A 26,067-nucleotide genomic window follows, 5' to 3' on the forward strand; every position below is an offset into this window, starting at 1 on the left:
AGAGTGGGGCACAGTAAATTAGAATGGCGTAGAGTGAAGTGACGTAGAGAGCAGTGGCACAGAGAGCAGCAGAACAGAGTGCAGTAGAGTTTAGTAGAGTTCAATGGTGCAGAATAGAGTGCAGAGTAGAGTGGCGTAGAGTTCAGTTGCAGAGTAGTGTGTTGTAGGGTCCAGTGCCGTAGAGTGCAGGGGGTTGAGTTGTGCAGAGTAAAGTGATGTTGAATGAAACGGTGTAGAGTAGAGTGCTGTGGAGAGGAATAGAGTGTTGCAGAGTATAGTGGTGTACAGTGCAGTGGTGCAGAGTAAATTGCTGTAGAAAGTATTGGAGAGTGTACCGTTTTTTTTGTAAAGTGATGTCGAGTGCATTGGCGTTGAATGCTGTGGCGTAGAGTGGTGCAGAGTGGAGTAACGCAGGTGGGACTGCACTGGAATGGTGCAGAGTGGACAGATTGGTGTAGAGTGCAGTGGCTTAGAGTAGACTGTTTCAGAGTTAAATGCAGAGGCGTAGAGTGCAGTGTCGTAGAGTGCAGTGATGCAGAGTAGATAAGAGTGGTTCAGAGTGGATGGGCATAGAGAGGAGCGATGCAGAGTAGAGTGGTGTAGTGGCATACAGTGCACTGGCACTGTACACTTTGGGACCTCCCAGGCGTGTGTTTGTAACCCCACATACCACAGCGGTGCAGGTCCCAGTTGGTTTGTCCAACTATTGGCTGGCATAAAGTGAAGGCTTTGCCCAAGCAATTTTCCCATATTTAAATCCCTTTATAATTTGGGCTTGCCATGGAATTTGAGGAAGGGGATTATTTTGAAGAAGAGGAGGTTACCTACCACTTAGTAGATGACCACTTTTGTGAGGTAACGGATGCCTCTATCCTGAGGGCCGTGTCTCATGTGGTTTAGAGGAAAATTTCAGCGCTCCAAGCGCAGTGCTCTAAACTCCTTCAGGGAAGGGAAACTATGATGGGTCCGCAAGACCCCTTACCTCCAGGCCAGTTGGCTACCCTGTCCCTCACCCCTCCTCAAAGCATGGAAAAGCGCAAGCGTTCAGAAGACAGGGGGTGTTTGACTTAGATGCGTTTGTGTGCCTTATAAAATCGTTCCTCGACGCCCAACCCCAACTGGACACTCAGGTCCCTGGGCCTTCAGGGTTATCCCCTTCTACTACCCTAGTTGACCCCGTGGAGGGCGACAATTCCCCCAACACCTCAGACAGAGATGGTTCTAGACCATGGCGCCCCTAGACTAATGCCCTACTTGACGCAGTCACCCCCTCTGACCAGGTGCATGACCAGGCACCAGACCTATTAAACCCTGACGATTTGTTGCCCCCACGCTCGGCAGACTGGTGCCCGGCACCAAAGGTGGCAGCCTACATGGCGGACCAATTGAGGAAACCCCTCGATGAGGAAGTTATAGGGTGCCTTAAGGCGGGGTGCCCCAGACCATCCTTGGAGGGGAAGGCTGCCTCCATGCCGGAAATAGATCCTAAGATGGCACCTTCCACATCAAGTTTGTTCGAGGCCCTAAAAAAGACATGGACACCTGACACCTGAATTTTTTGGCGTTCGTGCCAAGACAAACTCTTGGACATGGACGGACCTCTGGCCAAAATTATGGATATAGCGGAGGATGCAAAAGCCTCTGAGGCCCTGGTTTCTCCCAACGCCCTATCAGGCTGAGCTCAGAGAGCCATCATTTTCTTAGGGAATGCCAACTGCGTATTATCCACTGAATGGCGCTGCTCTCTATTAATTAAAATTGACCCCAAGCTAGGGGAGCCCACCATATCCGAGGCAGAGGCCATAGCTCAGGGCAACCTGTTTGGCGATCCCTTCATCCGTGAATTGAGCAAGTTTGTCAACACCTTTGCTTCGCTAGATAAAGCTCAATCCTCCATTAAGAGGATATTTACCTCTTGTGTTTTTGCCGCAACCGGCCGAGGTAGGGGGCGCTCGACAGAAACTTCCAGCAAGCCTCCAGAGGTGGCGAGTCCCATCTTAGCCAGTGGCAGGATCCTAAAAAGTTTGGGAACTTCTACCAGACCAAACCCAACCCGCGACGTTGCGGGGGTAGAGGACCCAGAGGCGGCAATTTCACCAATGCTCAAGGTGAGGTGTCAAAGCCCCGGGGACATTCAGTTTAGAGGTCGTCTGGCTCTTTTTCGAGCGAACTGGGAAAAGCTCTCCTCCGACGCTTGGGTCCTTCAGATAATCGAGGGTTACCACAGAGTTTTATGGCAGTCCATGCCAGACCCACCGTCCAAGGCCTTTGACCTTTTCAACGGAACAGCGAGAGCTAGTGGCTCAAGAGATAAACCACCTTCTCAGGAAAGGGGCAATCGTAAGAACAACGATTCATCCCCAGGGCTTTGTCAGAAACCTTTTCTTGGTAGAGAAAAGGGACGGCAGACAGCGCCCGGTGATAAATCTCAGGGATTTAAATTCCTGGCTCCTATATCTTCATTTCAAGATGGAGAGTATCCATCTGTTGAGAGACCTTCTTCAGGGTTCAGATTGGATGGTTAGATTGGATCTGAAGGACGCCTACTTAGTGGTCCCTATATTTCCTCCTCACAGGCGTTTCCTACAGTTCCTCTGGGAATGCCAGGCTTTTGAGTTTACATCTCTTCCTTTTGGGATATCTTCGGCCCCTTGGTGTTTCACCACGCTCATGAGACCAGTCGTCGAACATTTGCGGGCTCACGGGGTGAGATTGATTGTATACCTCTCCATTTAAAGATGGCAATAGATCTTCTGGAATCTCTCAGCTTTGTGATCAATTCGGAGAAGTCAGCTTTGGTCCCGTCCCAATCGATGGCATTTCTGGAGTTCCTAGTGAACTCGATCGAAGCGTCCCTGAGCCTTCCAAAGCGGAAACTGACAAAAATCAGACACGAGCTCAGGAGAACTATCTGCAAGACTCAGATCTCTCTACGACACTTGGCAAGGATCGTAGGTCTTCTTTTGTCCTCTATCCAAGTCATCTTCCCGGGTCCTCTCCATTACCAGGCGATGCAGAGAATGAAAATAGAACACCTACGAAAGGGCCTTTCTTACTCCCAGTTAGTTCCGCTCTCAACCAAAGCAAAGGAAGAGATGAACTGGTGGTTAACCCACATGGAGGCCTGGAACGGCCGGGCAATCTTCGGTTCCCAACCTGTCCTGGTTATCGAATCAGATGCCACCGGTTCAGGATGGGGCGCTCGTTGTTGGGAGTACTCCACCGGCAGAAAATGGTCATCCACAGAGCAGTCGTTGCACATCAATTGTTTGGAGCTAATGGCGGGCTCCTTCGCACTCTGGTGCTGAACCAAAGAGAAGGTGAAGTGTTCCATCCTGCTGAAGATGGACAATGTAGCGGCAGTCCACTACGTCAATCACTTGGGAGGGACACGTCCAAAACTTTGTTGGATTTAGCTCAGACACTGTGGGAGTATTGTCTGACCAACCAGATTTCTCTGTCGGCAGAGCATCTCCCAGGGCATTCCAATCAGGTGGCAGACTGGCACTCTCGCCACTGGAGGGACACCAGCCTCTGGAAGCTGGACCTGCACTGCTTTCGGCAAATACAAGCCCGTTGGGGCCCCTTTTCCATGGACCTCTTTGCATCGCGCCTGGATGCACAACTCAACCGTTATTGAAGTTGGAGACTGGACCCTCACTCCAGGATTGGAGCAAGGAACAGGCCTATGCCTTTCCGCCATTTGTAATGATAATGCGATTGACGGTTCAGGTGCGGAGGCAAGAGGCGGACCTGGTAATGGTTACCCCAATATGGAGATCGCAAGCTTGGTTTCCAGTGATGATGGAACTTTCTTGGGATTTGCCAATCCCACTACCCCCGATTCCCAATCTTCTCCGGGATTCCCAAGACAATACTCACCTGCTGGTCCTGGCAGGATCCCTTCCGTCTAATGGCCTGGAGGGTTACAGGCAAAGATGGGAAATCCCGGGCCTTTCACAAGAAGCTGCCTCCCTACTTGCTAGAGCATGGGCAGACGGTACGAACAAGCGATATCAATCTGCCTGTAATCGGTGGACCAGTTGGTGTATTCAGCAACAAGTAGATCCCATGCAGGGAGAACTTAACCAAGTCTTACATTTCTTAGTGAGTCTGGTTTCCCAGGGTTTAGCTTATCGAACGGTGAACACCTTTTGGTCGGAAATTTCCGCAGGTCACCTTCCAGTGGACGGTCAACCAGTAGGAGAACATCCGCTGGTCTGTAAACTTTTGAAAGGTATAAGACTTTCCATTCCTCCTGAGCCCACGTATTCGACCTTTTGGGATGTTAATAAGTCCTTTCTTTGTTTAAGTCTTGGCCCTCAAATAAGTATCTGTCGGCGAAGGAGGCCTTGTTGTTATGTTTGATCTTATGCCGACGAGTTTCAGATGTAAGAGCCCTGGACATTACAGGTAAAGTTTACACCCCGAAACTTTCTTGCCAAACAAAAAGTAGTTCTAAAGTGGTTTCCTACCCGGCCTTTCCACAGGTTCCTAATTTGTTTGTGGTTACAGACGAAATTCATCCCCATGGTGAAAGACAGTTGTTGATTGCTCTCACAAAACCTCACAAAGCGGTTTCATCTCCTACAATTGCCAGGTGGGTCATGCAGGAGGCAGGTATTGATACCACACGGTTGGGAGCCCATTCAGCGAGAGGTGCTATGGCATCTAAGGCATTTGGGTTGGGAGCCCGTCTTGAGGACATCCTTAAAGCTGCTGATTGGTCCTCGGACTCCACCTCTAAGACCTTTTACTTTAAGCCGGTTCCTTCCCTGGCAAGCGTAGTGGTGAATAAGCTTTAAACCAGCCTAATCCTCGCCTCCGGGTCCTGCCATAGAATGAAAAATTTCCTAGCTAACGTAAAGGGAAGTTTCAATTCTATTAAGGACACGGAGGCGAGGATTAGCCCACCCGGACTGCTCAGGTATATTACATTACCGTCTTTTCCCTCGCTCAGTGGATGGCCGTGGTACTTTAGTTTATGAAAACGAGTATGTTGTAGTCTAGAGGTTGGCTCATGTGTTATTTGATGAAAATGTGAGCTTCTTGTTCTTCTTTGTATGGTTTTTCTTCAAATCTGCAAATAGCGGATGATAGACATTTTTCTTTTTGATCCATCTAGGTTCAGAGACTAAACAAGAATAATCGGAGTGACAAGACGCCGGCTACGCAGGAAAAAAAAGGAACATAGAAGGGCTACGGCTCTATTGTACCACCCGCTGCACTCCGATTGGATGGACTGTTCTGGAACTTCTCCCTAGTGTTCATGGCAGCTGTAGTTTTTTGTTGTCTTTTTATCTTAAAAAATATGACTGCTGGAGATAAATGTTATAAAAGCAAAGAGAGTTACAGCCCAATCCTCTCCTCCGTGTTCTTAATGGAATTGAAACTTTCCTTTAAATTAGCTAGGAAATGTTTCATTCTTAGTCTAACAAATGTAGACTAGGGCTGGGTGAAAATTTCCGCTCTGCTGGAGTTATGCCAACTCTGCGTACCTGAAGTTCCGGCACAACTCTATCAACTGCCGCGTGGATGCATTTTTTCTCATGCATGGCTCACCAACACGAAGTTGGAGGGGTGCGAATTTGGGTCCCCTAGTGCAATTTATGGGCGCTAGAACACCTTCTGGAGACATTTCTCAGCTCAGGCATGTAAGAAAGTGCCATCTTTCTTGCATGGTATGTCCCCACTTTTTGCTAAATGTACTTTGACTGAGTGTGCCCTGGACTCCTGCCAATCGGGTGCCCAGGGCCTATGTTCCTGCCCTAAAACCTAAAACCCAAATTGGCAAACCCTGGCCACATGTCAGCCTCTGGTAAATGGTACCCTAGGTTCTCCCAGGGCCATGTGACCAGGGAAGGCCTCTAAGGGCTGCAGCACTTATTGTGCCACCCTTAGAGGCCCTGTACCCCAACACAAACACACTGCCCTTGCAGGCTGAGTGTCTGGGTACAAGACAAAACAAAGAGTCGACATGGCACACATCCCTAGGCACACGTCCTAGGCTTTCACATCCCCATGAACACACCGTATAAACACCAGTTTCCCATGACACACCTGTCCTGGTTGAACCAAGTCTCCCCTGACTACGGACTGTCTGCACCCGGAATCAAGGAGGGCGGTAACTGGTTTGTGATTTACGCACAGACTTACATAAAAACAAGTCCCCATTTCCTCGGTGTACAACAGGGGACGGGGTACGTAGCTGACATCCATCGGCCCTTCCGTCCGTTTTTTCGGACACGTACGTGAGATGTGTCCCAATCCCCACACACGAAACACTGGGGTCCTCGGTTTATGGGGATCTCATATCTGGGTTGTTTTACGCGGTCGGGTTCTTTAATGGGGCGAAGCGGTTTCCGAGGAGCAGGAGGGGTCTTGTGTGTTTTTCCGTCTCCCAAGAGGATCCTCTGACCTGGGCCCTAGAGAAGGAAGCTGCCATCTCGACAGCCTGTTCGGGGCTTAGGTTGTTATGTTGACGAAGCCATCGTTGGGTGAGGTATGGCAACGCCTCAATGAATTGTTCCAAGTATATGGCATTCATAACTTGTTCCTTAGTGTTTGCCTCCGGCTAGAGCCAGATATCAGCGGCTATCTTCAGCTTAAAGTATAGGGTTTTTACCGAGTCCCCGGGAGACCCCCTCTCTTTGCGAAAGCGTAACCGATAGGTTTCAGCATCTAGGCCGAGATGATCGAGTATGACCGCCTTAACTTCTTTGTAGGGAGTGACTCCAGCGGGGTTGGCTACCTGGTAAGCTGCCTGGGCATCCCCCGTCAGGAGGGGCGCCAGAAAAAAAGGCCATTTGGCCACTGGCCAACCCGACGCCCTTGCTGCCCTTTCAAAATTCATCAGGAAGGCGTCTGGGTCTTCGCCCGCTACGTATTTCTGAAGTGTAACTGTAGGGACAGAAGCCATAGTCCTGTTTGTCTTTTGGCCAGCAGAGGAATGGGCTGCTCCCCAACCTGCAGTATTGCATCCATCTGTCCCTTCATGAGGTCCTTAAACATTTCACGGTCCGCCTGCGCAGATGTGAGTTGTCTCTCCACAACCCACTCCAGTTTTTTCTGTCCCTCAACCATATGTCGAATTAAGTTCTCCATTTTCGGGCTCCCAATGGAGGGTAAGAGACAGGGCAGAAACACCACGTGTCACAGTGAGGAAGTGGAGAATACGAGGATTTGTTAACGGTTGTCTCTTTATTTCAAAGTACAAGGACATTTTGGACAGTTCACGGAATATTAGATGTCCCTTGGTGAAGCCTTCAGGGATCGTCTCCGTCTTTCACCACACCGCCACGTCCTTGCTCTCAGGATTTCGGGAGGGCTCAGAAAAAAAGAAAGGAGCACGTATTAGTGTACTCTTTAAGGTCAAAGTTATGGGGAAGGGAGTGAGGGAATACAACACCTCCTGCTTTGCTGAGTGCGGGATGAAAAGGGGGGAAAAGCCGCCACCAGGGAAAACTAGGCAAAACGGGTCAGAGTCTACACGCGGGCGGTCCTTGATATTTATAGACCTGCCGTTGCGTACTTTCCTCCCTTTTCCTCTGAGGTCGACAAACCCACCCGACTCCTGTTGAAGCCACGACCCTCCATGCCGTGGCGGGACGATGCGTCCTCCTGCTGGTCTCGGGGCTCGTTCAGCCGGCAGTCGTCTGGAGCTTCTCTCCCTGTAAACGCCGGTTCTCGTCCTCCGGTTTCGTCGGGGGTCCCGCTGGAACCTCTCTCCCTCTTCCGGTCGTCGACGACGTCTCTCACACCGTCGCGGGTTATATGGCTCTCCGGGATTGGTCCTTCCGCCTTCCAGGGGGCGTACCCGGTCTCTGTAGCTGAGTCCTTAAAGGTCCAGGTGCTTTCCTCTCCTCGGGTTCTCTCGACCTCGGTTGTCGTAACTGTGGGGAAAAGATACCGCTAGACAGAAATGTCTTCTCTTTGACCCCCTCAGGCTCCGGAATCTGACACCCTGGCAGTGCAACTTCTACTCCTATCTACTTCCCCATTTGCCCTGAGCAAGTGACCAGGAGCCCAGCCCCTACAGCCGCGTGGCCTGTTTGTCAGCAGCCACCAACCAAGGGCCCCCGCAGCCTTCTATAGGATAACATTGGGCCTAACTCACTCTGCTGCCCCTGTGCCGCTGAGGGTGCAACAACTGTACTTACCTGACCCTGGGAGACCCCTGAGTCTATGCCCAGAACCTTAACTCTTCCAGTCGAGTACTTACCCAAAAGCCGATAACTCACTTTTGTTCCATAGGGTAACATTGACTGGTTCCTCTTGAAATTTCTTCTAAGTGTGGAGTTTCTAAACTTTAAAATATTCACCTAAAATCAACCGAGTAACGAAAACGAAAATACTCACCTGCTGTTAGGAGAGATCCCAGTGCTGGATCTTGCTGCCCAGCACTGACCCTGAAAAGTACTTACGACCGTACTTACCACTAACTCAATTTTCTCCCATAGGAAACCATTGACTGTTTTTCTGTGAAATTTCTTCTTAGTGCCGATTTTTGCAAACTACAAATATTCTTTAAAAATCGTACCAACTGTGAAAACGTAATTACTTACCTGTTTTAGATAGATGCCCCAGTACTGAGCCTAGGAGCCCAGCACTGGATTACAAAAGTAACGAGAACATACTTTACCCGTAGCTTGAATTTTTCCCATAGGAAACCATTGACTGCTTTTCTGTGAAATTTCTTCTAAGTGTCGATTTTGCAAACTTATAAATATTCCTTAAAAATCGCATCTGTAACTTAAACGCAGTTTCTCAACTGCTTACAGGTGGTACACTGGTGCTGGATCTAGGATCCAACACTGATCTAGAAAAAGTAACCATAACCCCACTTACCTGCTAAGTAAATTTCCTTCCATAGGATAACATTGGTAATTTGATTAGAAAAAGTTTTTAAGTATCAACTTTTAAAATAGCTAAATATTGCTTAAAAATCACGACAGTAACTAAAACGAATTTACTCACTTGTTTACAAGAACTGTCCCAGGGCTGAATCTAGGATCCAGTCCTGGAGTTAGAAAAATAATCCTGAAAGTAATCAATTGCATATAACTTAAAATTCCCATTGAGCTCAATGTATTATTGTGTTTGAGATTGTGTTATTGAGGGAGGTAACAGCAACATTACAGTGGCGACGAGACTGGGACGTATCTGCAACCAGGGACAGCAGAGAAGCCCCGACCCACCGCCTGTGAGCACAGGCCAGAGCAGCAGTAGCCAGCCAGGGAGAAGACAGGAGTAAGACCACTCCCAGGAAGAAAACACACACAGAGAGCGTGGCAGAGGCAGCGAAGAAGGTAACCGACCACGTGTAGAGACCAATAGGCGGTACGAAGCTGCAAGAGGCAAACACAAGGCCTAGTCACTGAGAACCTGGTGGAAGCGTCAGCACGCGGCGACGATGGGGTCGGAAGAGGCGCAACAGGAGCAGGCGCAGCCAGAGAGGGGAGACACACCAGACAGTCCAAGAGGCCCAGGGGCGGCGCCAGGAAGACGGGGGGAGATGAGCACCCAAGGATCTTCGCTGACGGCGCTGATACCATTTCTGCCAAGACCAGGAGAACCCCAAATGAAGTGGGAGGATTGGCGGGAATATTTCAAGAACTACCTTGCGGCACCTGAAGATGAAAATGGAGAAGCGTTCCCCAGCGCGAGGAAGAAAAGAATACTCCTGCACAATTTAGGCCCAGAGGGCATAAGGGTGTACCAGAACCTAGTACCGCAACCCCAGCAAAACGCGGACGATGACGTATTGAAACACGCCATGGAGGACCTCGATGCCCACTACTGCCCAGCAGTGAGTGTTTCGATAGATAGGTACAACTTCCAACAGAGGAAACAAGAGCCGGGAGAAACCATTGATGAATACGTAGCGGCATTGAGGAAGCTGGCAGTGACATGCAAATACGGAGCATTGCACGATGAGTTCATCAAGGACCAAATCGTCATGCATACTACCAACAAGAGCATACAAGACAAGTTGTGGGCGAACAGTGAGACGCCACTAAAAGAAGTGATCGCGATGGTGAAGAAAGCAGAGTTGACAAAAAGGTGCGCGGAAGCGGCAAAAAGGGAGGTGCTCCCGAAGACCATGGTGAACAAAGTGGATGATGCAGAATCGCAGGGAAGAAGCAAACCCTCGCCCCAGGAGAGTAAAGGACCTCCGAAATGGAAAGGGAAACAAGGACAAACATGGAAGCAGAATAGGGACAACAACGGAGCTTGCTACAGATGTGGCAGCCTAGCGCATACAGCTCAGGACAAACGATGCCCAGCGTTCCGGGCGAAGTGCATGTTCTGCGGCATAATGGGCCACTACGAGAAAGTCTGCCGAAGGAAGACGAAGAGGCCCATGGTGAAGTACGTGGAACAAGAGCAACGGGAGGAGGAAGAAGAGCAAGAGGAAGACGTGGAGGTACTTTGTGTCGATGACCAAGTGCTGGGGATAGACGGGAAGAGAACCCGCAAACCACAATGCGACATGAAGATAGGAGGGGTGAGAATCCAGATAGTAATAGACTCGGGATCCCCGTATACCATCATCCAGAAAGCAGTATGGAAGTAACAATTCGAACCCAAGTTGGGAACAAGACTAGAACCGCCAGACATACGTCCAGTATCGTATACAGGGGAACCGATACCCATGGTGGGGTACAGGAAGTTGACCTTCGAATTCAGAGGTAGACAAGCCGACTGCAAATTGTACATAGTGGAGAAAGGCCCCTCCGTACTGGGATGGATGGACCAAGGTGATCTAGGGATCAAACTAGACCCAGGAGGCGACACACAAGTACTGATGACAGCGCCAGGGAGCTGGCCGGTATTGGAAGTAATGAAGAGCAAATTCCCGAAGGTGTTCGGAGGGAAGGTGGGGAAGCTGGAGAAATTTACAGACAAGATAGTACTCAAAGAAAACTCCAGACCAGTGTCCCACAAAGTCAGAAACATACCCCTAGCGGTGAAAGACGCAGTGCAGATGGAGCTACACAGACTGGAAAAGGCGGGGATAATAGAGCCGATCTACAGCGCAGAATGGCTCGCCCCCTTGGTAGTGGCGATGAAACCAAACGGGAAAGTCCGTTTATGTGTGGACCTTTGGGAACTGAACAAGTGTCTCATAGTGGAAAAATTCCCGTTACCACGCATTGAAGAAATGCTGGCCAAGACCAAAGGGGTAAAGTGGTTCTCCACCATCGACCTAACGTCTGCCTATCACCAGATAGACCTACACCCGACAAGCCGGAAATTGACATCGTTTATCACACCCTTCGGGTGCTACCAATTCCGAAGAATGCCGTTCGGTCTCGCCTCAGCAGCGGCGGTGTTCCAAAAATTGATGCATCGCTTATTTCAGGACATTGAGGGCGTCCAGTATTTTCAAGATGATATACTGGTGATGGGAACAGATAGGAAAAACCACGATGAGAGGCTGGAAAAGGTACTCAGAGTACTAGAGAACAATGGGCTGACTGCGGAATGGGAGAAGTGCCAGCTGGGGATGACATCTGTCACGTATCTAGGTCATGAGATAGGAGGACGAGGCATCACCCCTAAAAGAGCAAATGTAGAGGTGATATGCAAGGCGATGGCCCCCAACAACAAAGAAAAAGTGAGGTCCTTCTTAGGGATGGCAGAGTATTACAGCAAGTTCGTGCCACACTTTGCCACCAAGACACATCACCTAAGGCAACTAACGAGGGACAAAACGGCTTACAAATGGACTGATGACACACAGAAGGAATTTGAAGCCCTGAAGAATGACATCAGTCAAGCGGTGCCCTTGCAAGGATATGATCCACTCGGCCGGTCAATACTGACGACAGATGCCAGCGAAAAAGGCCTAGGGGCAGTACTCATGCAGGAAAGGAGAGATGGAACGATGGAAACACTCAGCTTCGCGTCCAGAACACTATCGCCCACCGAACAGAAATACAGTGTGATTGAGAAAGAGATGTTAGCTGTGGTGTGGGCTATGGGAAAATATCGCCAATTCTTATGGGGCACAAGATTCCTACTTAAGACGGACCACAAGCCCTTGGTCAAGGTACTCACCTCTAGCGGGCATGCTGGCGCCACACCCCGCATAGCGAAAATGACGCTCAAACTGCTAGAGTACAGATACGATGTGGAGTACATTCCAGGGACGAGGAACAAGGTAGCGGATTACCTTAGCAGGGCAGCAGCCATGGAAGGAGCCCCGGACACGGCTACAGAGGAGGAAGAGATGGTGGCAATAACGGAAGACCCAGAAAGGGTAATAAGCAAACAAGACTGGATACAGGCGTATGGAGAAGATGAGGAAATTCGCAAAGTCAAAGAGTACATAATACGGGGATGGCCGGAGAAGAAGCGTCTAGGAGAGGCACTCCGAAAATATTATGAAGTCAGAGAAGAATTATCAGTGGGGAACGAAGGAACATTCTTGTACAGGAGAGACAAAGTGGTTCCCCCGGCAGCGGTGGTCCCCCGATTAATTGCAATACTACACGAGGGACACTTGGGAATAGTAAAATCCAAGGCGAGAGCGAAGCACATGTACTGGTGGCCAGAAATGGACGCTCAGGTGGAAAGACAAGTGAGAGAGTGCAACCAGTGCCAAAGAGCAGACAAAACACTGGTTCCCCTACGACCAGCACTAGGGAAATTCCCTCTACCGAGTGGGCCGTGGGAAGACGTGGCGGTGGAAATCCTGGGGCCAGTGCTGGACACCCATGGTACGCCCCAATACCTATGTGTCCTGGTCGACAAGTAGTCCAAATGGCCGGAAATACACATACAGGAGGAAATGGAGGCAGAGACAGTGATAAAATTCCTCACCTCGGTGTTCCTAAGAGAAGGCATTCCTAGAACAATCTTGAGCGACAATGGACCCCAATTTAGATCCGAAAAGTGGAACAAGTATGCGGAACGCAATGGGATTAAATTGCTACATACCGCTGTGTACCACCCGTCGAGCAATGGACAGGTAGAACGTTTCAACAGGGTGCTCATGGGGTCCATCCAAGCAGCCATCATGATGGGGAAAGATTGGGAGAAAGAGATACAGAACACGATGTGGGCCTACCGCATCACCCCCACAGGCACGGGGTATAGCCCATTCCAAATCCTGAGGGGGAGACACCCCTTCACCAAGGACAACGTAATGTGGAGGGAGAAGACGATCACCAGCAAATGGTCTCCAGCGGTAGTACAACACAACCTGGAGAAGGCCCAGAGAGTGTACACGGAGTACTACAACCAGAGAAGGAAGGTCAAAGAAGCCACTCTTGAGAGAGGGGAGTGGGTGAGAGTCAAGTTAGTGGTACGAAGGAAGAAGGGAGACAGCAAGTACAGTCCACCTCTACAGGTGAAGGAGGTGTATAAGAGAGCCGCCTTACTCAGCGACGGGAACGTGTGGTCCCACGACCGCATGGCGAAATGCAACAAGTTCCTAAAATGGCCAGAGGAAGAGAACGAGAAATTACCCCAAGAAACATTTACAAAAGACAAGGAAGGGAGTAAACTTCCTGAAGGAAGAGATATACAGGAGGGAGAGAACAGTGAGGAGCAGGAAGATCCGGGGATGAAGGAGTTGGAAGAGTTACCGGCGGAGGAAAGCCGCAGCCCGGACAGAGTGGGGCGGGGTGACCCCCGAGGTATGGAGGGGAGCCCAGCTGGAAGTAGCGATCCTTGAAATTCCTGCACCCCGGTAAGGCGCACCGGAGCCGGCAGAGCGATTGTGAGGCCTAGCCGCTTCAGAGACTTTGAGCTAGATGGAGGGTGTATACCCGAGGGGCTGTGAGGACTGCATGTTCGTTGGGCCATGGAAAAGGAGGGAGATATGTAGTGTGCGCTCTAGTCCTCGCACACTACGTGGCTACGTAGCGCGCGAGGGCAGAGCGCGCAATAATGCAATGCGCATGCGCGAACCGCGGGAACGATATAGAGCGGAGCCGCGGCAGCGAGTAGGTCGTGCTTGGCCCGGCGCTCTCTTGTGTATGAACAATAAAGTATAATTGGAGTTCCTGCAATCCCTGGAGTCCTGTGCTTATTGAGGGAGGTAACAGCAACATTACACAAATGAACTACATTTACCACATGATTGTGTGTCAGGCTGAGACAGTCCTTGGTTTTCACTCATCACATCAGTGCAGGCTGGGAATTGCAGCTTTGGTTTAGTTAAATGGTACTCATTGAACAGTCGAACACCTGAAACCAGTTATTCATGAATGGAATGTACAGAACCGAAAAAGGAGCGCCCTCGGACATGGAGACGGAAGGTAAACCTGTTTAAACATGATCTGTCAGCAATGTATGCATGACACCTTCACTACAATTCTTGGAAACTCCACAGCGAATTCGAGGGAAATGCTACACGAGTACAAAAGAAACAGTAAAGAATTTCAAATTTTTTTCTTGAGATAACTGTCTTTGTTGAAACAAACTTCACAATTTTGCAAAGCGGATGAATTAATCAGTAGGTTTAGTTTTTATTGCTCATTTTAAAGTTGTTCGTGTGTTTAACACCGATCATGGCATCTAACCTCTTAGCAGTTCCAGTTTAATTTGGAATTGTGCAGGGACACGACTGTCTGAAGGGCGCTTCTTTTTCAAACACTTCCTTATATGACTCAGACCGGTTTCATTATATCCCACTTCAAATCTCTTTCCAGAGTATTTCTTTTTGACAGATACTGTCAGATGAAAGCCGCTAAAGCACGTCTACAGGGCGGACCTGATGTTAACCACACGCAATCGTTGAATATTGCAGAGACTCGCTGAAAATGGCCCGAAAGTTTTGCCCTCACCGGAAACCCCTCCGTAAGCAGGAAGCAGCAGACGGCTGTTCGCAGCAGCTGCGCGCGCGAGATGAGGCGCATAGAAGCTTCGAGAGCATCCTGTGAGGGTAAGGCACAGCACCCCTGGCCAGGCTGTGAGTTGTTAGGATTCAGACAGCTTAATGTTCGGAGAGCACCAGAATCGCGGCTTTATTCGGCTGCATTTATTTATTGCAAGGTGAGGTTACAGGGTTAAATGTGGGAGTGTACACTGCTACAAGTAATAAAATACTCACAGCCAGAGAGCAAACCAATACTAGTACAATGCGAACGACCGAATATGGCATCTGATATAATTCCATTCGATCAAAAAGCACATTATTTCTTCTGATTAATGGCTTTCTTTTGAGACTCTGGTAGTGTATTAAAGAAACAACAGAAGGCAAGTACTACTGGCTAAGAAACCAACCGAGGCGATGGGGCAACTGGAATAAACTGCAATGTTGTTCATGGGCATACACTGCTAAAGGCACACAACGACATACAGGCAAACTCATACATACACTCCTAAACATACATAAACTCATACATACACCTATAAACTCATACATACACCAATAAACTTATACATACATCCATAAAGACCCACATACACCCATGAACACATACATACACCCATAAACCCATACATACACACATAAACCCGTACATAGACCCATAAACTCATACAAACACCCATAAACATTGATACATGGCCACTAGCATACAGACACACACCTGTACACACAGACACATATAAACAGACACACATCCACATCAAAAAAGTCATTAAAATGTATTTTAAAAAATGAAGGAACTTCTTCACTAATTGCCTTATTTGTGTTCGTGTGGATTGTTAAATGGATAAATGCAAAACAGGGTCAAAGGGTGGATGGATGAGGGAATTACTGGGTGCCTGGATGGGTAAATGACTGGGTGCCTGGATGAATGAGGATGACTGCGTGCATGTATGAATGAGTGAGTGAGTGAATACAGGGTCACGTGTGGATGGATAGATGAATGAATGGGCGTATAAACTAGCATGATGTTGAGTGGGTACATGGTAGTCCAAAGTCATGGTTGTGGGAGATAGGGAGACTACTTTCCACTCCTGCTGCTCACTCCCTCAACAATGCACTCAGTTATTCAACCAAGAATCAATCAGCAATCACTAGCATACACAAACGTGCACTACCCTGTGTTACTTGACTCCCCATCAACAGAACCCTCAAACACACATACTCACCCATCAGTTACCAAGCACTTTTACTAATAGAAACCCAGACCCACTGCCTTGTCGGTGCTGCATTTTTTCAGCTATGCCTCCTCACGCTTCCCTAAATCTCCTACACGTAAAGTACCATCTCTGGGAGGAGAACTCGAAAGGTTCAGTTCACTAGAAAACACCAGGTTATGAAAGAAAAGGGTCCCTTCAGAAGCTTGATACCAACCAAAATTCACAACAAATCACACAAAGTGGGGAGGGTCACTGGGAATGAGAACTTACCTCTGAAGATATCCAGAGCGGCTGGTTTTCACAGCTGTGTCCACAAGACCTTCCCTACCAGCCATGCAATGAAAGAAGAATTCCTGAAACAGATACAAATACAATTACCATGGCAGACTCCGAATAGCTTTACAATCTCAGGGGGAAGGTTTTACAGTTTGAATATTGGTGATAGATAAAATGTCACTGGAAGACTGGAAAGGGGAAAGTTGGAAAGACAAGGGTTAATGTTACTAAGCACACGAATCAAGCATGTGCACAACCTCCCATTGCCATCTGTTGGGCGCTCAGGGTCCTAAGGAGAAAACGGACAAGTTTGTTAACGCCTTATCTGGTAGAGACATGATCTAGCTGCAGATTCTCCGCACCTAGCTTTGAAAATCTGGAGGCCAGGACAGACCATGCCAGGATGATGTTCCGCAGCTGGGACACTGTCCCAGTCTATACCCGCTGCACACCTCATCGTCCGCCCTTACAGTGTATCTACAAAGCCCTTTATACACTTGATGCTTTATGCTTGGATCTCACCTCACAAGCGCCCAAAGATACACAAACAGTTCTAGTCCGATGATCCAACAAATCTGAAGAAACCATTGAATTCACAACCTCCAGGACATGCTAAACATTAACCACAAGAACTGGTTCTTTCAAGAACAGTAGAGTGAATTTCAAGTCAAATATCGAAATTCTGGCAATGTATACACCCACACAATCATACTGCTTTAAATGTTGAATGGCCACGGATCTATGCTCTACAGTTCTCAAATTCTTTAACTTCCTAAAAAGTTATGTACAACATGTGGAGGTGATGATCTGCCTGTAGAGAACTCTTAACTACCAAACTGTTCACCGGGCAAATTCAAATGCACCTACGTATCTACTGGTAGAGTCAACTTTAAAAACATCTATCATAGACTCAGAGGATAGTGACGCAGCAGAATAGTTGGGGCATGGAGTAGCGGGATGGAAATGGAAAGACTGCAAAATTTAACGAACACAGCGGGTAAAGGGGTGAAAGCCTAGAAACATGAGAATGCTACTGTTAAGAATGTGCCCGTGCAGTTCGTGTCTTGCAATAATATAAAGATATTGTCATAATGTGCAAGTTGTTGAATAAAAAGAATTTACAAAAAAAAAACATCTATGAAGAGAGCACATGGTCAAAGTAATGACTGAAGGCTTGCAAAGGTCTCTGTGAGGCAAGGCTGAACTTCAGCTTCTTCAATGCCCTCCAGTGTACTCTGGCTGCTCTCAACCCTAATTAACTGTGCAGGAAATACTATAAGCCACAATGAATTGGTCCATGACTTCCGGATCGGCCCTAAGCTACAACATTACTGGACTGACATTTGGACTAACATGAGAGATGCACGTGGTTTGGACTTCAAAACATCTGCTCTGCTAGTATTGCTCCATGATGCGTCAGACGTGCAATTTGACGAGAGCTTCAGGAACCTAGTTTTAGTTGTCCAACATATATGAAATCCTCAAGATTTAGTCTTTATGTAGCGCTTCATACTGTGGTTTCTGTAACATTTGAGGGCTTCAAATGATTGGTGTTACTATTACCCAATGCCTTTCATAAAGACTGAGAAGAGTTGATCAGCAGGAGGTCAAGTTAGGACACTGGGTACTTTCTTTTAATAGAAATGAGATGTAGAGGGGAAAGATGGTAACAAAGGCCAAGTTGAGAGCAGCTCCGCTAGGACTCCTCTCCCTTTCCACAGGTGATCCATGAGACTATCTTACAGGGGGTGCGAATGGGGAGCATACAGAACATACATTTGTAGTAGTCCTGTCCATCATGCAGAGTTTTCCATCAGTGTACACAATAAAGCTTCATTATTGCGCTCTGGGAACCGCTCAATATAAACATCTTCATTGCGGGCAGATTCCTATATATAATTCTAATAAATATTTACCGCTTCATAGAATGTTGAAGAAAATAACAGTTTTGTAGTGTTGTAAATTTAAAAAGAAAAAGGAGTTTCCAACTTATGTTATGTCACGGGGTTTTATATAGCGCACAGCTGCCCCAGCAAAGGGTTGTCCCAGTGCTGACCGGCAGAAGATTGGGAGGCCGCAGAGAAAGGGCAGAATCTAGGTCAGAGGGAAAAGGTGAGTTTTCCCTCTGGGCCTTGCGAAAAGTCAGGTAGTTGTCCATACTACGGATGTGCACCAGGAGAGTTCCAAAGTGTAGCCACCAGCGTGCAGAAGGAACGCTCACCTGCGCGCACCTTCCTCACCCGAGGGACAACCGCCAAATGCTGGCCCATAGATCGAAGTTGGCAAGTAGGTGTATAGGGTGAGAGCAAGTTTGCCAGAATGCTAGGGGAGGAGAAATTTATAATTTTGAAGGCAATACAGAGGAACTTGAACTCGACGCGCCTAGCCACCGGCAACCAGTGGAGTTGGCGGATGGCATTAGTCGTGGAACAGGTTCTAGGGAGGCCAAGGAGAGTTTTAGCAGCCACGTTTTCAACCCTCTGCAATCGTAGAATTTAAGCCTTGTTAACCCCAGGTACAGAGAGCTGGCATAGTCTAACCTAGACATGATGGTGGCCTGGATGATGACTTGACGAGTGGAAGGGTCGAAGAAACCAAGCAACGGCTAAAGCCCGCGCGGGAGAACAAAACAGGTCCCCACAACCTTTTTAGTTTGGACCTGAAAACTGAGGGCCATACACCCAGATTTTTAACCAACTGTTTGGGGGTGGGTGCACCTCCCAGAGACGCCGGCCACCAGCGCTCGCTCCACAGCTCAGAGTCTTTCCGTACCAGCAGAACCTCAGATTTGCTGGCGTTGAGCTGGAAATAGTTAGCAGACATCCACTTCGCGACAGCTGCAATATCGTTACGAAACTTGAGGGCATCCTGCATGGAGTCGTCGGAGAGTGCTACTACCAACTGAGTATCATCAGCATATGATACCTCCGTTAGTCCTCTGCTCCTGGCCACAGCCGCCAGCGGTTGGCCATACAAATTGAATAACGTAGGGCTCAATGCTGAGCCCTGTGGAACCCCTTGTTTCACAGTAAGTATCAGGGAGGCGAAAGGGGGGGCCGCCACCTGAAGGGTTCTCTCAGCAAGAAAAGAGGAGAACCATCCCAGGGCCGAGCCCTCGATTTCGGCCTCCTCCAATCATTGTAGCAAGATCTGTTGTGATACCATGTCGAACGCGGAGCTGAGACCTAATAAAATCAGTGCCGAAGTGCTTCCGGTATCTAAGGCTGCCCTCAGATGTTCGGTCACAGCTAGGAGGGCAGACTCCGTGCTGTGACCCGGGCGAAAACCATTCAGAGAAGTATCAAGCGTGCTGTTGCTTTCCAGGAATCCTGTCAGAATGGAATTGATATAAGCCTCAGCGATATTGGACACCCATGGCAGGAGAGAAATGGGGCGAAAATTCTCCGATTTGGCGGTATCCAAAGTAGTTTTTTTTTTTAACAAAGGGACCACCCTGGCTTGCTTCCAAGCCCTAGGAACGACCGCCCTGGACAGGGACATATTAACCAGTTGACACAGAGGTGTAAGGAGCAAAGGCAGGGATTTGAGGAATTGCTGGGCTTAAGTGGATCTGTTGGAGAGCCAGATTTAATTCTACTACATAACATACGCAACTCTTCCTGGGAGATCGAAGTGAACGCAGCGAGAGTGCAGGTAGTGAGGGGGTCTCTGGACGGGGCTTGAACTCATCGAAGTGAGGTGGAAGGTCCTGTAGATGTTTTCTACCTTCTTAATAAAGAAGGTGGCAAGATCCTCACATGGTCAGATGAGATCAGAGGCGCTGTAGATTACCCAGCCGCTTTAGGATCTTCAAGTATCTAAAAAATACTTTTAGGGGGGTTGCTGCTACTCCTCATTTCACCCGCAAAATAGGCCGCTCTACCCTTCTGGATGCCCCCATGGTATTTTTTAATGGCTGACAGATAATGCCCCTTCAAGACCAGGTCATAATCCCACCTCCATGCCCGTTCCGACCTTTTGCATGCTTTCCGCTTAGTAGCGAGCTTACTATTATATCATGGACTGGGTTTGCTATTGCGACTTTAAGACCACCTGGCAGGGATAAGTGCGTCAAGAGGATGCCGAATCCAGTCAGATAAAGCCTTATCAACTGCATCAAGGTCATCAGGCAAGCTAAGAGTGTGCTTGGAAAGGAGGTCATGGAAGTGATCAGTATTCAGTTTGTGCCACGGACGTTTGAAGGATGACTTCTGAACCACCCTCTGTAAGGGCTCTACCCCAGAGAGTGTCATAGGTATCAAATAATTATCCGACCAACTAATCGGGATAGGAGTATTAACTGTGAGGGCAGGAAGATTAGAGAAAATTGGGTCGAGCAAGTGGCCTGCAGAATGGGTGAGGCCTAAGACCAGTTGTGTCAGCTGACAAGCAGCAAGATCTGTTAAAAAACTGCCTGTTTCTACGTCATGTGGACTATCCAAGTGCAGGTTCAAGTCACCAATGTTACTAAAATTGGCAGATCTCATAGCCAAAGAACTAACTACGTCAGTGAGTGCTACCCTAAACTCTTTTGATGGCCCCAGCGGGCAGTATATCAGTAAACCAGACATAGTATATTTAGCGTTAAAGGAGATCCCAAAACACGCACACTCACACCCAACCACAACCTCTTTTGCGAAGGTGCAGGTGTAGCAAGATTTGAAAATAACTGCGACACCGCCACCTCTCGTCTCTCTATTGAGAGTCGCAATGCTGAAGCCCTGGGGAAGTGCCAGGCCTCCAAGTGTTGTAAATTTAAAAAGAAAAAGGAGTTTGCAAATTAAAAAGTTCAAATTTACAGCAACACAAGAACGAAGAGTCAAGGAGGCATGAATTGAAAAGAAAAGGCATGTAGATAATGCCAAGAGTACCCAGTCGGGATGAAACCTTCCATTTAAAGCCAAACAATGGACATTGAAAAATATCTGTAGCAGAAAGCAGCTAACTGGGAGCTCCAGAAGAGTTAGCTAGATGACTAACAAACAATCACATTGGATAGGAGCACACATCAACGACCTAAGAAAGAACACAGAGAACACAACCCAGGTGAGGAAACACAATAAAGAAAGTCAATAAATTGAAAACAAATTAAAAAGCAGGAGCTGACCTAAGAAAAACGCAGATTTCGCACATGTATTTGAGTTTGAGCTGGAGAGTCATACAAAAAACGAGAAGACACATATTGCAGTTATCTTACAATGGCCTTTTGCCAGGCTTTCGATATAAATACGGAACTCTGTAAAGTTATTATGCTGTCTCCCTGTTGGTGCACTATCTTGCTGCCTGTTTTGCTGATTGCACCACAATTAGGAACTTCTTAAATTGGCTGATTAACACTGCAGACAGTGGAGAGGAGTCTACAATTGCGGTCTAGTCAGAAAAACCAGACCCCAAAATTATCGTCTTCACCACAGCGACCAAAAGACTTGAAATTGAGGGAGCAACCACAAAAATCATCTTGCAAAAGTTCAAAATTAACCTAAACTTGACAGAAAGGGCATAAGAGTATACTTATCAACATGCATTTTCCAGCATGTAGTAACCGATTATAATAAAAGAAACATGGTTACATGTTTTGAAAACTCACATATGGCTTAATTCCAGTAAGAAAGCGGCCAGTCACGAAACCTCCTGATCTAGGCGAGAAGTCATAAGGCTGGAAGCAGGGCAAAGATTTACCAGATGCCATCAGTGGGGGGCGCCGGCCTTCTAACTCAATCTGACCAAGGAGGCAGGAAATCTGCAAAGGAAAAAGAACAACTCTTAAAAGGAGACCTTAAGCATGAATACTTTGTTTGCCTTTCAAGAGGGACAGACACAAAAGTGAATGTACGCACTCTATAGACCAGGTCATTCGACAGATACAAATAAAGACTACAAAACTAGTGTTTGAAATGTAAAACATAACAAATAGAAAAAATACACATACAAGTAAAGAACCACTTATACAGCTTTGCACATCAGCAATCAATCAGCCAAGAATATGCTACTTTACACATTTTAGGGCACAGTCAAAAACAAGTTTTAGGAGATTGTAATATCCTTATTCAGCCCTTCAAAAAGTCGTAAGGATTCAGACGTCTACACTTTAGAAAGTGATTACAATGTCAGTCTACGTTCCCCATGTCACGAAGGTGGCATCCAACAGTCCTAGAACTCCAGCCGAAGGCTGGAGCATGACGAGATTTGTAGATCTGTATTTCCAATGATAAAATGTCCTTTCCCTAGCTGAAAAACTTGGAATGGCTGAAGGTCAGCCTCATGACATGGGTCCAATAATATGAAACAACACTGTACCAATGAGCTTCAAATCTATGTACACAAACCCTGAATATATTAAGTTGACAACTTAAAAGAGAACACAATACCTGCATAGTATTTACAGTTGACCCCTTGGCTCCCGACTGCACCATCATCTGTAGGTTGTTGTCAGGGAAGGATCTGTGAAGCCCCAGGGGCATGCACACCTAGATTTAATGATAAACACAGGCAATGTTAGGTAAAACCCCAACTCGCACACTGGATGAAGACCAACCTTCTAAAGCTGAACACTGACAAGACCGAAATCACAATCTTCGGGAAGAACACTTCACCATGGGACTCCACCTGGCAACCAACAGAGCCAGAACTGACACCAGCCCCACCACCCACGCCAAGAATCTTAGGATAGTCATTGACAGTAAACCCAAGATGACCGCCCAAGTCAATGCCATCACAGCCTCATGCTTCCATGCCCCGAATATGCTGAGGGAGATTTTCAAATGGCTCCTGATCAGCACCTGGAAAAGCGTAACGCACACTCTGATCACAAGTAAGCTGGACTATTAGAGCACCCTCTATGCTTGTATCAATAAAAACCTCACCAGAAGGCTGCAGACCAATTAGGACTCAACAGACAGACTCACTCTCAACCTCCCACACCGAACTCACATCACACCACACCTAAAGGAGCTCCACTGGCTCCACATACACAAACGAGCACTATTCAAACTCCTCACTCACACTTTCAAGGCCCTACATAACACTGGCCCAGCATACCCTAACAATTGCATCAGATTTCACAGACTTTCAATACACCTCCCCTCGCCCGGCCTCCTAACTGTAAACATCCCATGCATACAGAAAATCAAGCTGTCAAGACTTCTCCTACATCGCTCCTAAAGCGTTGAGCGACCTGCCACTACACAAAAGAGCCTCCTCCTTACTTCTTGAATTCTGCAAGAAGCTAAAGACCTGGCTTTTCAAGTAGTCACACTAGACTATGTTTCAATGAAACATGTTGAACACAGCACTTCTACTGCTTCAACACCATCCATGCATCCTAACCTTGTTAATCTCATTGCTGAAATGGTTGACCTCTTCCTTGAACTTCAGATCAACCATGTTGAAGTCCCTCTGTTCTTTGCTGAGATGGGCATCCTCCCACTTCCCTTGGATCTCCTCTGTTGACGCAGTTTCTGGCAGGTTGAATGCAGCTCTTACAGCCTGAAAGAAATAGGTGACTTGTCTGAATCATGGGTATTGAGTCATAAGTCCACAACAGAAAATCTGGTACACTGCCCAATTTTGCTAATTTTTTGATTGGTAGCTGCGTCGGCCAGCTGACCTGACTCTTGCGCTCAATGGGAGGTGCACCTATGTTTTTAGGTCTCGACTACGCAGCGCGCATGCGCCGCATAGGAGGAGACCTTTAGGAATCTATCCGCTTTTTCGCCCAAAAACATGCACGCTTTGCATTGCTTTCAATGGCAACGCGTGCACGTTTGGCGATTCCCTTGTGGGAGCGAGCTTTGGCGACATCTGTTAGTAATTAACTTTCAAACAGGTGGTGCCCCTGCTCGCTCCCGCAAGGGAAACGCTGTGTGGCCATGTCAGTTGCCTTTCAATTCGATGCCACCTCGCACACTCCCTGTCTTGCGTTAGTCTCGAACTGTTCTCACCATTCCCTAGCAGCTGCCGCCAATGCCACAGACGCTCGTCTCTCCTCCCTCAGAGACTTCAGTACTTCTCACGCCCCCGTCGGTGGTCACTAGCACGCGACCACCTCTCTTGTGTCTGCCCCCCGCCGCTCCACTATACACAACATAACCCATCTCGGCCTGCCTACTTTGAACACCGGCATCAACCTGCCCCCTACAGATCCAGGCACACAACCTGGCCTCCTCTCCCACACGTGTCGCAAGAAAACACGCTTCTCAACACGCCCACACCAAGCGGCGGCCGAAGCCCCAACCAGCCCAGGCTTCAGCGACTTCATGGTGTACCCGTGGTGCTGGGGCGAGAACTCGCACAACGTGACTCTTAGCCAGGGCCCCCGGGGAGTGGTTGCGCGAGATCCTTGCAGAGGTGCGAGTGGCCCTACTCCAACTGCTACTGCCAGCCCCTGCTGCTCCCCGGAGTCGTACAGTCGAGCACCATGGGGAGAAGGGGGCTGCGCTGAGGGTGAATCTGCCTGCAGTCCAGACAGCGCCAGCTACAAGGTAAGATTGACCCTCCAGGAGTTCATAGTTTATTATGTTTTCTTTTTTTTTACCATACAGGCACCCTTAGTGAATGGATTTAAATATGTTCTGGGGGCGGTATTAGCTGGGTGTTTATGATGTCACCTCCGCACGCCAAATCACTCCAGTGCATCTGAGCGTGTTGTCGGGTTGCTATGGACATTTTTCCAACAAGTTCCGGAACCAAGTGCGTAGAAGACACAAGAGCGTACATCTGTTTAGGAGGCATCACAACTGTGCGCCTTCCTGCTCCCACCAGGAGGGTGGGCTATAGGCTAAGCGAGTGTAGGGCTTTTTTATAGAAAGATTACATGCCACATCACTGACTTGCAGAGCAGGGCTCTGCATGTGAAGTTGTTAAGCTGACATTGCCTGCATGTTTCTAGAGTGTAAGTTGGACTGGTGAATGACAGCTATTGATTTCACTGGGCTTTGCCAGCTATGAGGCATTGTAATCGTGTTGTGTACATGATGGTGTAGGTCTATCTGAGATGAGTTTTGATTCTATTGATTAGTGGGGAGGAGTGCAAAAATGGTATGTGGAGTTTTACTTAATGGTAGAGTGCTGTTGGATGACAAATGAAAGCCCAAACATTTGTGTTGGTTGAGTGTTTTAAGCAATGTCCATTTCATTTTGAATGCATATTGTGTGTTGGTTTGGACGATTAGAGTAGTCATGTAAAAATCTTAATTCTCCAAACCGCAGTCACTTTTACACATTTATGTGATGTTGGTTGGCGCCCCTAGCCACAATACCTTTTATACATTTGTGTGCTATTGGTTGGTTCCCCTTCAGAGTGAGAAGTTAGATAGGCTGCCCTGTTGGAGAAAAGCAGGGGAGGAAGTGCAGTCTCCACTGACATAAAAATCCAAGTGCAGTCATGGTCAAAGCATTAAAACACCAAATAAGTGATAATCAAGATATTTTTTAAAACAAGCATTGGCATTGTCAATGTCTCGCCTTTGGGACCTTATAAGTGTTTAGCCATGCAACAGTTGATGTTGTTGCACCAAGGATATTGTGCTGCATAAGTAAATACTTATAAGGTCCCAAACGCGAGACCTATTGGCTATGCCAATGCTTGTTTGGTATTGCGTTCTCTTGCACAGTTCCATTCTCTGCTAGACTAACAGTACCGTCCTGCTAGAGGGTGGCTAAAATACCCTCACCAGGCTGCCTGTTACCAGCTGCTAGTAATAAATTGCAGGATACAAGCAGAGCTTAATTTGAGGCAGTGGTTGCAGG

At 47.9% G+C, this 26,067-nt stretch overlaps 1 protein-coding gene across 1 annotated transcript in view; it reads right to left on the bottom strand.

Moving 5' to 3' along the window:
* POLR1A (RNA polymerase I subunit A) overlaps positions 1–26,067 on the bottom strand; it is a 604,540-nt gene that overhangs the window by 205,194 nt on the left and 373,279 nt on the right. The window contains exons 18-21 of the mRNA XM_085642615.1: positions 23,647–23,805; positions 22,689–22,787; positions 21,908–22,060; positions 16,315–16,397 (exon numbers count right to left, since the gene is read on the bottom strand). Coding sequence (XP_085498741.1) covers positions 16,315–16,397; positions 21,908–22,060; positions 22,689–22,787; positions 23,647–23,805 — 494 coding nt within the window. The remainder of the gene's footprint in view (positions 1–16,314; positions 16,398–21,907; positions 22,061–22,688; positions 22,788–23,646; positions 23,806–26,067) is intronic.

This window comes from Triturus cristatus, chromosome 2_2 (assembly GCF_964204655.1).
Source record: "Triturus cristatus chromosome 2_2, aTriCri1.1, whole genome shotgun sequence".
Taxonomy (NCBI): domain Eukaryota; kingdom Metazoa; phylum Chordata; class Amphibia; order Caudata; family Salamandridae; genus Triturus; species Triturus cristatus.